The sequence below is a fragment of the Spermophilus citellus genome (genome assembly GCF_964194105.1).
Source record: "Spermophilus citellus genome assembly, chromosome: 17".
NCBI classification, from domain to species: domain Eukaryota; kingdom Metazoa; phylum Chordata; class Mammalia; order Rodentia; family Sciuridae; genus Spermophilus; species Spermophilus citellus.
In genome coordinates, this window is record NC_138199.1 from 64,210,283 (window position 1) to 64,226,254 (window position 15,972).

General features: G+C 40.2%; 2 protein-coding genes across 3 annotated transcripts in view; one reads left to right on the plus strand and one right to left on the minus strand.

The window, feature by feature from the left end:
* The window catches only part of SMURF2 (SMAD specific E3 ubiquitin protein ligase 2), a 111,587-nt gene extending 107,748 nt beyond the window's left edge, over positions 1-3,839 (minus strand). The window contains exon 1 of one of the 2 annotated variants that reach the window (XM_081271479.1): positions 3,708-3,839. In XM_081271479.1, the coding sequence (XP_081127605.1) occupies positions 3,708-3,759 (52 nt within the window). In that variant the 5' untranslated portion in view covers positions 3,760-3,839. The remainder of the gene's footprint in view (positions 1-3,707) is intronic. The other variant, XM_081271481.1, reaches the window with a different exon arrangement.
* Positions 1-15,972, plus strand: part of MILR1 (mast cell immunoglobulin like receptor 1) — a 234,616-nt gene that overhangs the window by 195,101 nt on the left and 23,543 nt on the right. The window lies entirely within an intron of this gene.

A 15,972-nucleotide genomic window follows, 5' to 3' on the forward strand; every position in this document is an offset into this window, starting at 1 on the left:
ATAATATGAACTGGGGACTTTCAAATCAATCACTAATGTCCCTAAAAGAAGTCATTATGGTGTACAGAAACCTGCAAGGTGCAATCAAGTTGTAATTTTTAAAGGTTTGTTACCAATAAAATACACAATTAAATAACATTAACCAGAATAAAGTAGGATTTTAAAATTAATTTTCTTTAATTTATAGATCCGGTTAACCTTACTACCAAAATTTTTATAAGATAATAAGATGAGAAATAGCATACAAAAACATCAAACTTACAAAAAGTCTCAAATAAATGTTCTAGAGAAATAACCTACTATTTCTCCATATCTAAGAATTTAAAATAATAGAAATTACACTGAACTGCTTTTTCCAGCCTTTGTTTTTTTAAGAACAATATGGTATTTAAAAAAAAAAATATATATATATATATATATATGCTCTCCTTTTTGTTTTTACTATAAGCAAACATAAAGAGTACTTTCTATACAAACTATTTCTTACTATTGTAAGAAAACCCTGTATCAGATAAGCATACTATACCAATTACACTTTGTAGAATCAATTTGCACTAGAAATACTAGTCAAAAATTGATAGCATTGCCACACAGACCATTTTAATGATCAAGTGTTAATGTGTCATAAAGAAGTAATTTGAGGGCTGGGGATGTGGCTCAAGTGGTAGCGCGCTCGCCTGGCATGCGTGCGACCCGGGTTCGATCCTCAGCACCACATACAAACAAAGATGTTGTGTCCACCAAAAACTGAAAAATAAATATTGAAATTCTCTCTTCCCCTAAAAAAAAAAAAAAAAAGTAATTTGATGGACCAAATCAGATTTTAACCATCAATGTTCTAAGGAAGCTCAAATTTGGGATTAGCCCCACTTTCTTAGCACCAAAAAAAAAATACCACAGTTCATTAATTAATTGTGGTTTTAGGAACAATATGTGGAAAACTCTTATTATCAATTGTGGACAGAGATATCATGACTTAAATACTTATCCTTCAGAGAGTGTGTGTGTTCCTGCAAGATATGTTAGCATCTCAAAAAAAAAAAAAAAAAAAAAGAATTGTTACCACCTTTCAGTAAATGAGCAATTCTACATTAAGGATATAATTGAGTAGCTACAGTTCATAAAGCACCTTGGAATCAAAGGCACACTACAAATTTAAATATTAGTATGATATGAACTGAAAGCACTGAACAATAATTTCAAAACATCTTACAACCCAAATGTACTGTAAAGCAAACAAAATTCACTGTGGGATATCTGTTTTCTGAGGGTTTTGTTTTGTTTTTGGTTGGGTTTTTTTTTTTTTTTTTTTTTTTGGTAATTTTTTTCCCTCCATTAGGAAACCAAGATCTAAATGAACTGTTAAACGCTTCATCTAAAGGTATGCCAAACATTTCTTAAGGTCTTAACAAAGAATCAACTTTTTAAAAAAATAAAATAAAATGAGGCCTAGGTTAAATATTTTATTTGGCTCCTCAAGATGGACTGAGAAGCTGGGCACCAGCTCCAGACCAATTCCTGGATGAACATCAAACACAGCCCTGTCATTTATCCAGTCAGTCAAAACAATCTTTTCCATCTAACTCTTTAATGTTTATGTCCTAAAAAGCTGCTAATTGAATCCAGTTCTTGAGATCTATTTGTTAAAATCTATACTATCTAATTTGTAAATGATGAACAAAACTGAAAAAATATAAGATAACTTTTCTGGCAAAACAGGAGAAATTCCATCATATGTAACCAAAAGACATGGTGGGGGAGGGGGTGTTGTTAATATTTGTCAAACTTTAAAACTATTCAGAGGCAAATTCCCAATGGCTTTAAGAAACTATGAGAGTATGTGGGCTGTTTTACAATTGTATTTAAAATTCTTCAGAAAAATCTAAATATACAAAATCATTCTATTTAGTTCAATGTTTTCTTTCCCCACCCTCAAAACTAAGTGTAACCTTTCCTAACAAACTTTGCTTATGAATTTTTTATAATGAATCATATACAGTAAGGAAGCCACAGAAAAATACTTCAAGATCTAGTGAATCACACTAAAAGCCTCAAAACTCATATTACCTGCAGAAAATCAAAATCCCTGTTTTCTCCCTTATTTTCTCTGTATGTATATAGCCTAGAGGGAAATAAATGACAACATTCTGTTTCAACAGTTTTTGCACACCTAGGATTCACAGATTCCTTCCAGGACTGCTAGCACAGAACTGACTCCTGATAAGAACAACAGATAAACTAAAGCAACAAAGATCCCTTATAAAGGTTTCCACTGACTTCCCCAAAATAAGGAAATTGAAAGGGTGGTAAGGACATGCATCCCCCAACCTAGGGTTTCTATTAAGAACCTCTTAGTTAATGATTCTTTGCAATTTTCCCTAGAGAAAGCAAAACTGTAAAGAAAGTAATTTTTTTTTTTTAATTGCAGGCAACATACATTCAAGCTCAAATACCAAATTCTCAAATACCAAACTCAATGCAAGTTTTTATCTAGAAAGTTCAGCCAGTGGACCGGGATGTGCCATGAGTATTCGACTAGAAAATTAGTCCATATAAATCTCAAAGTCTACTGTGGGCAAACATAATTACAGCTTATTCTTACACTCGGGCACATCCACACAAATCCTCTAAGGAAAATTTACTCAACACACATCCGAACATAAACGGGGACAACTTATCAACGGTAAATGATGAAACTACTGTAACTACACTGATTTCAATTACACTTTCAAACCAAATAAATTTTTTCCTTAAAATGAAGCAGACAAGTTCATATAATACCAAAAACGGCAACGTAAACAAAACATACCTGTAACGTTAAAGATTTCATGCACATGGAATCGTAAACACTTTGTAAGAATAGTCTTCTATCTAGCAAACCCCTCTGGACATTCTTTTCCATTTAGAAAAGGGAAGGGGAAGAGGGGAGAGAATGAGAGAAAGTTTGCTTGAAAGTTTGTATGAGCACATACTTAGAAATGTTACCCCCCCGCGCCCCCCCCAAAAAAAGTGTTTCTACAGCAGATCTAAAGTCAGACTGTGAGCCACATTCTGCGGCCTACAAGGAACAACCCAAAACATGCTACCCTACAATCAAACACTTCCAAAACACAGAGTGTACAATAAGCCCGAGTTGTGGGATCAGGCAGACACACCGGAAAAGTCAACCTCAGTCTCCTTCCCTCTCCTAAGACGTGCGTTTAAGGTGTGTGGCACCGGCCACACTGGCCGGCAGCAGAGAGTCAAGGTTTTGCACGCGGGCATAAGTGGGTGTCCAAGTTAACAACCCGGGAACACACACACACACCCTCCCGTTAAGCACTCCATCTTTAAGGAGTGTTTACTGCGCGCAGTCAGCAACCGGATTCAATAATCCCCTTCACGACCCCACCTGGGCAGCAGCCCAGGGGCTGCTCGCGGTCGCGGTGGGGAAGAGAGGCGAGCTCCTCCGCCCAGACGTCCCGACCTCAGATCCGCCAGAGATTCGGCCCGGCGTACCCCTCCCCTCCACAAAAGACCTCCTGGCTTTTTCAAGAATTTCCAAACCCGCGCGAGTGGTCGTCCCACGACTCTCCCTGAACTAGGCCTTCCCACGCCGCGACCCCCGAAGCACCATTGATCACGACCCTGGCCCTGCCCAAGGCCACAGGCACCCCCCGCCGGCTGGCCCACCCCGCCGCTGCCCGGCCGCCCGCCGCCCCCCTCACCTGTCAGGCGCAGCTTGACGGGCCCGTTCCTCCGGCCTCCGGGGTTAGACATGTCCCCGGCGGCGGGGGCGGCAGCGGCGGCGGCGCTCCGGGCCGGCGGGCGGGGCGGGGGCGACGGCGAGGCGCGGCGGAGTCACCACAGCGGCCGGGGCTGGGGCCCGAGCAGCCGGCGCGGCGGCCGCCTCGGCCGGAGGGTCCCGGATGTGCCGAGCGTCGTCGCCATGAGCCGCTGGGGGAGCGGGACGCTGAGCTCCCCCCTCCTCCCACTTCTCCTTCCCCGGCCCCGGCCGCACAACAAAGCGGCAGCCGCGGCCGCGCCGCCGCCGCCCGCGCCCGCGCCCCCGCCGCCGCCTCGCGGCCGCCGCGGCCTTTCCCCTCCACCCGGCTCGGCGAACCCCAGAGCCGACGAGGCTAGTCGGCTGAGGCAGGCGGTGCTCGGCGCGCCGGAGCGGGACCCGGGGCTCGGCCGCTTCCTCCTCCACCCGCCCTCTTGTCTGAGGGAACCGGGTCCTGGGGCCGCCGCCGCCACCACTCGTCGGCTCCGGGGGCGGGGAGGAGACAGGAGGCGGAGCTGGCGGGGCGGGGCCTGGGCGGGGCGCGGGCGCGCGCCGGGTGCCCGGGGCGCGGGCCCGCGGGGAACGTGTGCGCTGCTTCCCTGGGTCTGGCTCGGGGCTTAGCGCAGGATCCCGCAAAGCCGCAAAGCTGCAGCGGCTTGGCGGCACCTAGAGGTACTGTGTACAGCCCGTTTAAGGGAGCGCTTGTGTCCGCGCAGAAAAGCCCGCATTTATTATAAGCCCACTGGCGTGCAGGGTGCTCTAAGAGGCCAAGGCGAGCAAAGTTAGAACCGACTCCGTTGCCCACCCCCACCCCCCACTCCCAATTTATCGTCTCTCAAGAGAGCGAAGGGACTATATTCCATACTCAGTGTTACAGCAAATCCCCTGGAGTGCTTTGCTCCTAGTATTGTAGTTGCCGCCTCCACCCTGGACTCACCTGGTGGACGAGATCAGGTTACTCGCCTGCCCAGGCTCTTTTTCCAGCTGCAGCACAAGGATAGGGAGTTGATACTAATACCATAAACGATTGTTAATAAGATAAGCCTTAGAGAGACTTGTGAAAAGCTTTTTGTACAGTACTGTTTGTTTCGTTATCTTGGGAGGAAAAAGTCGAAAATGAAATAAAAATAAATATGACTTACCCTTTGACCCTGTAATTGCACTGCTAGGAATTTATTCTTGACAAATAATACAGAAAATGTTCTTTGCAAAGTTTGGCTAATAACAAAAAGGGGATGGGAAAAGAGCCTAATGGTGAGTTACATCAACTGTATGGATTTTTTATAGTCATTTAAATGGCAATTAGGACCATCATGTAACATGGAAGAGTTTATGTACAGTGCAGTTTAAAATCAGAATAAAAGTTGTATGTAGTGCCAAAGTACTATAATGAAAACTACAGCGTGAGAAATTTGTGTATGTGTGCTTTGTTAGCTTTGCTTAAGGCAGTTATACCTACTGAAATGAAAAATGTTTAATAAAGTCTAATATATTTTAATTCTAATCAATGTAATTTGTTTCATTTAATTCATCAGGGAAGTCACTTCATTCTCCAGATGAAGTTACCTCCAAGAGCGTTTCATCGGTCTGAAAACACCCCTACAACTAAAGGGATCCTCAAATTATATAATGTTTCAGAAGTCAGACTAAAAATACAAGGGACAGTGCTAGAAATTCATTCAATAAGTGCTAAGTACCTATTATGTACAAAGCAGTGAACACAGTTCTTTAGAAATGCTTCCTTGTACTACAGAAGATCCGATGATACAAGAATCAATTTAAACAATAGGTGCTCTCACTATGAAAGAGGCTAAACAGTGACAATGAACTTAGCAAACTGATGAATACATACACATTTGCCTTATGGCACACACTTTGTTCCAAACACCCACTGACATAATTTGTAGCTTTGTATTAGGTAATATAAGTTAGTATTTCAGGTGATAGGGAGCCTGGGAGAAGACTGCTTGTTGTGAAATTTAAAGCAGTACATTCAAATGTACAAATGACAGTGCAGGGAAATGGATCCAGGCATAATATGCAAAGGAGGAACTCTGTTTAGACTTGCTTATAAGTTTAAACCTATAGTTTAAAACAAAAATTCAGATAAGAATAATATTTTAAAATCATTCAATATATAAGGAATAATCCTTCTAAAAGATGTTCATTTTATTAATTGTTGTTATCCTTACCATGTTAAATGTTATTTGACGTTGACTTTAAATATTTAATGGAGGGCTGGGGTTGTAGCTCAGCGGTAGAGCACTCGCCTCACAGGTGCCAGACCCTGGGTTGGATCCTCAGTACCACATAAAAATGAATAAGTAAAATAAAGGTATTGTGTCCAACTACAACTAAAAAATAAATATTTTTTAAAAATATTTAATGGAAAATAAGTAATCAGAGGTTTATAATAAAGTAAGACAAATGACAAAGTGGAATAGTAATAATAGGAAAGTCATTTTGAATGCATCTCTTAATTCAAATGAATTTATATTTTTTTAAAGAGAGAGAGAGAGAGAATTTTTTTATATTTATTTTTTAGTTTTTGGCGGACACAACATCTTTGTACGTGGTGCTAAGGATCGAACCCAGGTGAGCGCGCTACTGCTTGAGCCACATCCCCAGCCCCAATTCAATGAATTTAATGGCCTCAACTAGTCAGGCCCAGACTACAGAGATGCTTGGGCCAGAAGCCTTTAACCAACTAACACACACACACACACACACACACACATATATACATATATATATATATATATATATATATATATATTCATATATATTTATATTAATTTTTATATATTTATATGTCCTGGAGATTAATGCTCTGAGGTGCAGTTGGCAAAGATTTTTCTCCCATTCTGTAGGCGCTCTCTTCACGTTCTTGATTGTTCCCTTTGTTGTGAAGAAGCTTTTTAATTTGATACCATTCCATTTATTGAGTCTTGATTTTACTTCTTGCGCTTTAGAAGTCTTGTTGAGGAAGTCAGTTCCTAAGCCAACATGATGGAGATTGGGGCCTACTTTTTCTTCTGGTAGGTGCAGAGTCTCTGATCTAATGCCTAGGTCTTTGATCCACATTAAGTTGAGTTTTGTGCAGAGTGAGAGTAGAATCCATCAGACATAACTTTCCTAAAATGAATACGTAATCAGTGTAACTCCACATCACATACAACCACAAGAACAGGAAGTTATACTCCATGTATGTATAATATATCAAAAAACATTCTACTGTCATGTATAACCAAAAAGAACCAAAAAAAAGAATAAAGATGTCTAATAAAAAAAAAAAGAAAAAAAAACACATATCCCCCCCTCCTTTAAGATATTTTGAAAGTGTACATTATAATGAAAATATGCAGAAAACTATCAATTGATACCTGGAACTTCAGAAGGACAAAGAAGAAAATTAACTGGGAGTTGAGAATCTTACATAATATTGATTATATTCATTCAAGCAGAAAAATCTTTCAGAAAAGGAAAATAGCATTGAACATGAAGATAGGGCCATTCTACAATAAATTCTATGAGATTCATTCATTCACCTTTTTTCTTTTTTTTTTTTTCTTTTTTTTTTTTTTTTTTTTTTTTTTGGTACCAAGGATTGAACCCTGGGGCACTTAACTACTGAGCCACATCCCCAGCCCTTTTTTTTTTTTTTAATTTTTATTTTATTTAGAAACAGGAACTCACTGAGTTGCTTAGGGCTTCACTAAATTGCTGAGGCTGGCTTTGAATTCCTGCTTCAGCCTCCAGAGCTGCTGGGATTACAGATGTATGTGTACCACCAAGCCAGCTCATCCAAGGCTTTTTTTTTTTTTTTAAGAATTTAACCTTTGTTTATTTGATTTTATATGGTGCTGAGAATCAAACCCAGGGCCTCACTCATGTTAGGCAAGCACTTTACCACTGAGCTACAAACCCCAGCCCTCATCCAATACTTTCTGAGTTCTTTCTATGTACCACACCACTATACTAGGCCTTGAAAGATACTGTGATGGAAAAAAATAATAATTAAAGCTCAGACTAGTAGAAAAGAATTTGAGGAAGGAAAAGAAGGAAAGGAGTAAAAATAGGAAACGAGGGAGAGATGGAGAACTTGTATTGACATAGACTTAATTTAACTAATAGTGCTTTTGGTTAAAAAGCTTAGTAGCTCCTTAGGTTATTTGGTGATAAAAATACTGGTTCCTAAGACCATCCCAGGTCTTCTGAATCAGAATTTCTTGAAGTTGGTTTCAGGAGTGCTTATAAAACTTCACAGGGGACTCTGACCCACAACCAAGTTTAGGGACTACTAACTCCAGTGGTTCTCAAACTTCAGCATGCATCAGAATCACCTGAAGAGCTTGCTAAACACAGACTGGTGCATCCCACTGTAGAAGGCATGATGGGGGTCCGTTTAGAATTGAACACTGGTATTTACATTTCTAACAAGTTCTCAGGTGATGCTGCTCCTCAGGGTCAACTGCAGTATCCTGAGTTACACTATTAAGAAAAGCTCAACCTTCATCAGATTAAATTTCAGCATTCAATGTACTACCTCACTTCAACATAGCAACACGTTTAGATGTGTTTTTTAGAAAAGGAGGAATTAGAATTCTTATGAAATTCAGCCTTCGCTTTCTCCTTAAAATAGAAATCCACTTCGAACATAAATTGTGGCTGTACATACCCTTAATGGGTGGGGGAAATGCAAAAAAAAAAAAATCTTTTCAAAGGCATCTTCTTTCCTTATGGCTTTTTTTTTCAAATATTTATTCTTAAGTTTTAGGTGGACACAATATCTTTATTTTACATTTATATGGTGCTGAGGATTGAACCCAGTGCCTCCTGCATGCTAGGCAAGAACTCTACCACTGAGCCACAACCCCAGCTCTCCCTTATGGCTTTTAATTTGCTCTGGGGTAGAATTGTATACTTTTTATCAAATCATTATTTCAGGCATCTGTCTCAAGTATACTAACATCACCTATTTCATACCAATAAAATCAATCTTTTTCCATAAATATCACTTAGTAGAAACTTCCAATGAAAATGCTATAATAGCAATGATTAAATATAATTTTTGAGCAAAAGCTTTGTACTTTTTCATTAATGTATTTTACTAATCACTTAAAATGGTACTCTTTATGATGGTCTCCTGGACCATAGGTGAAAATCTACACTGTTATGCAACTACTTAAAATCTTTTGTTTTAAACATGTTCCTGTTTTCCAGAGCTAATGTTAAATTTGATGTGACTTTGCAAGAAAATGCTTACCATCTGTAGTTGGTATTTCTTCTGCTCCAGCCATTAATATGTTTTTTTACATGGAAGAGTTGTCTCCAGCAATAAAAAGTCTGTCTGAGGTAAGGTTATGTTAATAGTGGTACTCCTGTGAAACTATTTTTATAGTGTAAGTTTCAAATTTAATACAGTGTATGCACTATGGAAAAAGCAAGCCTTGGGCACTCAGCAGTTTATACCACTGTGTAAAAGTCAACATTTTTTTTTTTCATTTTTAAAATATCATGGATTTAACTTAATTTAACCTTAGGTCTATTTTCTTGCAATTGAGCTTGAAACTGATAAAACAGCACCCCCGGTAGTTACTGCCATCAACCTAACCTTCCCGCCCCCCTTTATACTCATTTTATCCTCTGCCGCTGCCTGTCCCAGTTTTTATGAACTCAAATTTGGGTTCATAAAAACCGTCATGGACAACAGTCCCGCTCTGACAGGGTTAGGATTAAGTCACATTCTGAGCTGTTCTCCAGGGCCACTTCTATGATCCCCACCTCCCAGAACTGGGCTCCATCACTACATATCTCCTTGCCCTCTATCTTGGCATTCTGAACTGGCAGTCCCTACACACATCCCCTTCTAAGGAAACCTGCCCTCACCTATAACTCTGAAATAACAACCTGGGTTCCAACCCCAGAAGTTACCATTTACTTGGTTGGGAAGAGGCCCAGGAATTGGCTTTCTAATACTGCTGGTGCAGATAATCCACTTTGAGAAACAACTGCCTTCCGCCAGGGACAAGTCTGGGTAGCCATAGGCAAGCTTGACCTCAATGGAGCTAAGGGTGGATAGTTAACTAAGAAGTCAAACAGATGATGATGGTGGTGACCATGGTGATGATCCTTTTTCCTTTTTCTCTAATTTCAGTACTGGGAATTGAACTCAGGGATAGTCTCCCACTGAGCTACATCCCCATCCCTTTTTCATTTTCTATTTTGAGACATGGTCTTGCTTCAGCTGCCCAGGACGACCTCAAATTTGCTACCCTTCTGCTTTAGCCTCCTGAGTAGCTGGGATTACAGGCATGCACTATCATGCCGACACCAGATTTTTCTCTCCTTGGAATGTATGATGGGTCCCCCTGGAAAACTGAGCGGTGGGACCTGAGTTGAGAGGACATAGAGTTAGCAACCGAGGAAGTCTTTTTAAGGCCTTTCAAATAGATCAATAGAAGAGGAAATGGTTCTCTCCAAAGAGACTGATAAAGCAGACTGAGAGAAGCTGAAAACAAGCTTCCTCGCCCTGAAGGAGATACAGAGGGATGAACAAATTCCCTGCTAGCACTTCTGGTCAGGTATACTTATTAAACTTCATCTCCAAGGGATTCCAAATTTTAGTGTGACCTGTTCTTTGCATTCACTTTATCTCCATTTGGAACCCCTTCCCTCTTCAGGCTTGCCTGTTCTTCCCCAGAACTGGAATCTCACCCGCAACCAGCCTGTGCTTTTGCTGCTGCAAGTGTAAAATACACATTGGGCTTAAAGATTTGGTGTGGAAAAAAAAGCAAAATATCTTATTAATATTTTTTAATTGATAACAAGTTGAAATAATATTTAGGATTTTTTGTGGGGGGGGTACCAGGGATTGAACTCAGAAGCACTTTACCACTGAGCCGCACCCCCAGCCCTTCTAATTTTTTGAGTCAGGTCTTGCTAAGTTGATTTAGGGCCTTGAACTTGTGATCTTCCTGCTTTAGCCTCATTGGGATTATAGGCATGTATATAAGAAATATTGAGTTAAATAAACTTTAGCATTCAAGTTAAATTCACCTATTTTTACTTTTTGCAATATGGCTACTAGATAATTCAAAATTACAAATATGATTTGCTTTCTATGTCTTTTGCATGGTGCTGATCTAGAGGGGAGGACCATCCACCCATACACCTCCAGAATGTTCATTACTCACTGGATTCCCCACCAGTGGTCTTTGTGGTTTTCCCAGTATCAGATTTTGCGTGCATTACCCTTTAGACCTTTCTTTACCCAACCAGTTCTCCAACCGGTTTCTACAGTGGTCATCTCAACAGTCCATCTGACCTTCATAAGAGTGTAAAGATCTGATGCCACAGGACCCTCTTCCAATCCTCCCACACTTACCTGGTTTTGGCTGAAGTTGACCATCATGTCCTGTGCCAAAGTATCAGAATTGGACAGATCTTATATCACAAATTCATGTTTCCAGTAGATAGTGAGATAGACAACCTCTGTTATGTGTTGAATTGCCCTCCTCCCACCAAAGATGTGTTGATGGCCTAACCCCTGGGTACCTGTGAACATGACTTTATCTGGAAATAGGGTCTTTTCAGATGTAATCAAGTTACAATGAGGCCATAGAATGGGTTCTACTTCAACATGAGTGGTGTTTTTGTAAGAGGAAAATGCCATGTAAAGACAGGGGTACACAGAAACAGTACCGAGTAGTGGCAGAGACAGAGATTGGAGAGATACAACTGGGAGCCAAAGATCACCAGGGATACTGGCCCCCACCAGAAGCTAGGAAGGGGCAAGGAAAGAGTCTACCCAGAGTCTCAGAGGGAACACCTTGACTTTGAACTTCAAGCCTTCAGAAGGGTGGGAGGATAAATTTCTGTTGTTTTAAGCCACTCAACTTGTACTTTGTCATGGGGAACCTAGGAAACTGATCCAACCTCTAAGTTCCGTACATACCTTGTCATATACAATGCAGGTGGCAAAGTCCATTTCCCAGCTGATTTTCATTATTTGTTGCATTTACAATACTGTGCTATTTTATAAACAGAAAATCATGTAACATTAGGTCACTTGTGTGAACCCATTTTCAAATGTCTTAAGTATACAAACTAGCCTGTTACACTATGAATTCTGAGTTGAAAGAGAATGTAATTTGAAGAGATTGCATATTTTCCAAAGCCAATTTGGTGATTTAAGCATTGAAGTATTACAAAGAAATGTTTGAAAAGTTATCTGTGCATGTTTTGCTGTAAGCTGATATCATGAAGCAACACATCTTTTCAGGATGAGGTAGCAGCCTCAGCCCCCAGGGAAAGGGAGTGGGGGGGGGGATCACTCCACTACAACTACTTTGGACAACTGAGCAACATGAGCAGACTCAAAAAAAGTCATCTCCAATCATCTTCAAAATACAAAACTGTAGTAGCTACAATGCGATTCTCTAAGGGTGGGATGGGAGGAGATGTGGAAATATTTGTATGATGCAGTCTTGATGGGTAATGCAGAGAATACGGGCCAGGATGAGATCAATGTGACTCCTAAGTCCATGGGTCAATGTCAAACTGTTGCTTACAATCCCTCAATGGTTGCTCGTTCCCTTGAGGATGCAGTCTAAATGGCTTTGAATGGCATTCCTGGTGCTGCCAGGGCCCTGCTTGCCTCTTCAGCTTCATTTCCTCCTTCTCTGGTCAACCTGTGCCAAAGGACTCAAGGCTGTCGTCTTTCATGTTCCCATCATGGTCAGTTTCTCTGCTCCCCTTCAGACTGAGGCTGGCTTTGAACTTGCAATCCTCCTGCCTCAGCCTCCCAAGCAGCTGAGATTACCGGCATGCACCACCGGCCCAGCTCAGGTAACTGAATTCTAAGAGAATCTCTAAACTTCACAGTGAGGGGAGTTGGTCTACTTTTTCAAGTCCTGAATGAATTTTAAAAAAGATGGAGAAGTCAGGAGCTTCACATTAATTTATCCTCTTCTATAGGGAAGGTAACATCAAGGATCGAGTCAGAAACAAAGTCCCCTGCTGTTCATTCAGAGTAGACTCAATGAATTTTTCAAATCCCTCTAAAGCGATGTCATTTTCTACTTCCCAAATGATGATAGAGGAAATGTTTAAATGTATCCATTTCCTGGGAAAGTTGATATTGTAACTGTGGAGATATTTATGGAGCAAGAAGAGTCCCTTACCTACAGAGATGCATAAAGACAGACACTAGAACTTGCTCGGCAGGGTGGCACATATTTGTAATGCCACTTAACTTGGGAGGCTGAGGTGGGAGGATAGCTTGAACTCAAATGTTCAAGACCAGCCTGGGCAACCAGGCAAGACCCCATTTCAGGAAAAGAAAAAATATGTATATACTAGAACTAGAATTTCTCTATAATTGTTTTTGGTTAGACCTTCAGTGGTCATTCCTTTTTTATAACTTGTTATTGTGGGTTTAAAATCTTACCCACTGAATTTATTTTAACCATACTGAAAAGGAATTTACAAATAAATATCAAAACACATGTTACACCCTATAATTCCATTCCTAGGAATCTATTCTAAGGAAATAATCAGAGGTATGCATAAAGACATATGCAAGGTTATTCGTCTCAATATTATTTACAAGAACAACAAATTGAAAGCAATTTAAATGTATAAAAGGAGATTGGTTTTAAAATAATTGGTATAGTCATATGATAAACCATTATGTAACCATGGAAAATCGTGTTCCCAAAGACTTTATTTTTTTTTTCTTCAGATGTTTTTATATTTAAAAAACATGAAAATTCTCCTCCTTCCCTTTCTCCCTAGAGGAAACAACCATCATGAATTTGGCATGCATGCTTTCTGTACAGGTTTTCATACTTCATTTACTTAGTGACATAAAGGAATGTTTATAATATAAATATGTATGAATTTTAAAAGAAAAAAAAAACAAAAAAATACGTATGAGGAATAACCCTAATCCCAATTGTTAAATAAAATATATTTCTGGGTTCATTTGTTCGAAATAATATATGCTAAGAATATACCAGGTGGCTGAGCACTGCTCCTAGAGTGTGTAATCTCGTGGAGGAGGACAGATAACCAACAAGGACGTGTTTTGTATGTGCCATACAAAGGATAAGAAAAACTATCCATTGCTTCATAGCGTGACTTTTCAGTACTAAGATCGTCAATCCCAGTGATTCTCCAGTTTTACTGAACATGTTCAAAAAAAGATATCACCTCTCTTCCACTGAACATGAACCAAGGACAGATACTTCTGGGCCCTATTGTGGCCCACAATGGTAGACACTCTTTAAGCTAAGATTCAACACAGAGGAAGAGAGACCAAGAGACACAGAGAGAATTCTGATCTTGATTATCCTATGTGAGGCCCTGTATCTAGCCATTCCTTAACCACCACCTTGGGTCAGGTTTTCAGTAACTTGCCCACAAGTATCTTAACTAATCATTCAATGAAGCAAAATCTATCTGGTGGAAGTTGCAGTTAACTAGGTCCCACATGAATCTTCACTGAGGAAGCAAAGCTTTGGCTGCAGAACAGGGAAGATTGACAAACTTTTGTAAAGGGTCAGATGAAAAATATTTTAGGCTTTGAGGGCCGTAGAATATCCATTGCTACTACTCAAGTTTTTTTTTTTTTTAAGTTTTTAAAATTATTTATTTACTTTAATACCTTTGTTTTATTTATTTATTTTTATGTGGTGCTGAGGATTGAACCCAGGGCCTTGCACATGCTAGGTGAGCACTCTACTGCTGAGCCATAACCCCAGCCCATACTACTCAAGTTTTAATGCAGAAGCAGCCATACATGAATGGGTATGGCTGTGTTCTAATGCAGTGTTATTCACAAAAGCATGCAGTGGGGCTAGTTTTTGGCTCACTGGCCATAGTGTCTACCCCTGCTCCAGACCTAAAGGCATAAGTAGAAAGGAAAGTATTAAATCTGAGAGAATGAAGAGGAGTCACTAAGTCATTTTTACCAAAAGCTGTGAAATCAGAAGCCACTTAGAAGTTGAAGGAAAGAATCCAAAGCAATCAGGCTAGAGATGTAGCTCAGTGGTAGAGCACTTGCCTAGCATGTACAAGGCCCTGGGTTCAATCTCCAGTACCACATCCACACACTAAAAAAACAATATAACCATAATAAGAGCTTCATCCATAGAGTTTCTATGTGCTAGATATTACATTAAGGAAGACCATCTAGGGTACTTAGGTTAATTAGGACTAAATAACCTGACTCAGGCTTAAACAATAAAGATTAATCACCTTTGCTAACAAGTAGTTTTGAGACAGGGTAGATTACATGGTTGGAGTTTCAGTAGTTTAATAATGTTTTTAGGGTTCCAGGTTCTTTCTGTCTCATGCCTCTGCCTTTTTCACGGCTTGGCTTCAACCCCAAGTAACTCTCTCCATGAATACAAGATGGCGGTTCCCATTCCAAGACTTACACCCAGACCAAAAAATCTTAAGAAACAGCATCTCTTCCTCGGTCTTCTTCACAGGAGTAAAGAAATTTTTGCCAGAAGCATCCACAGCAGCATGTTTCCTTTCGTCAGAATTTTTAAAAGTGCTCACTCTTAAACTAAGCATTAGAAAAGATAATGAACTTAAAATCAAAGAAGACAGAGAAAAATCAAGAAAAAGAAATGGAATTTTCAAGATTAGTTGAGATGAACCAGGAACGACCTCCTCATCTTGACCATGGATTAATACCTGAGTAAAATCAGAGATCTTTCAAGAAGGAAGTATGGGGAACAGGAGTGGATAGTGGATAAGTAACCACAAGTGATATTGTGAGACAATATTAGTTTCCATGTTTTACAGATGAGAACATAAAAGTAGAGAGAGGAAAGGGACTTTTCCAAGGTCACAAAGCCAATGAGGGAAGAGACTGGACACAGGTCTAGGTCTGTGATTACATGTCCAAGACCTTGACCACTACAGTTAAGTGCTGTGGTAGGGAAGCTGAGGTTGTTAGAGAAGAACAAGACAGCTCCACAATTTGTCTCATCAAGTAAACTTTTGCAATACAACAAACAACCTCAAAATTCAATGAGTAAACCCACAGCGATTTATTTAGCTCACAATTATATGGGTCAGAAATTTGGGATGGGCTTCTGATTTCATCTGGACTCTCTCATGGCTCTTTGGTCAGCTGGCAAGTCATCTGAGGACTGCCGGGTCTAAGATGGCCTCGGCTGGGGTGGTGCCTT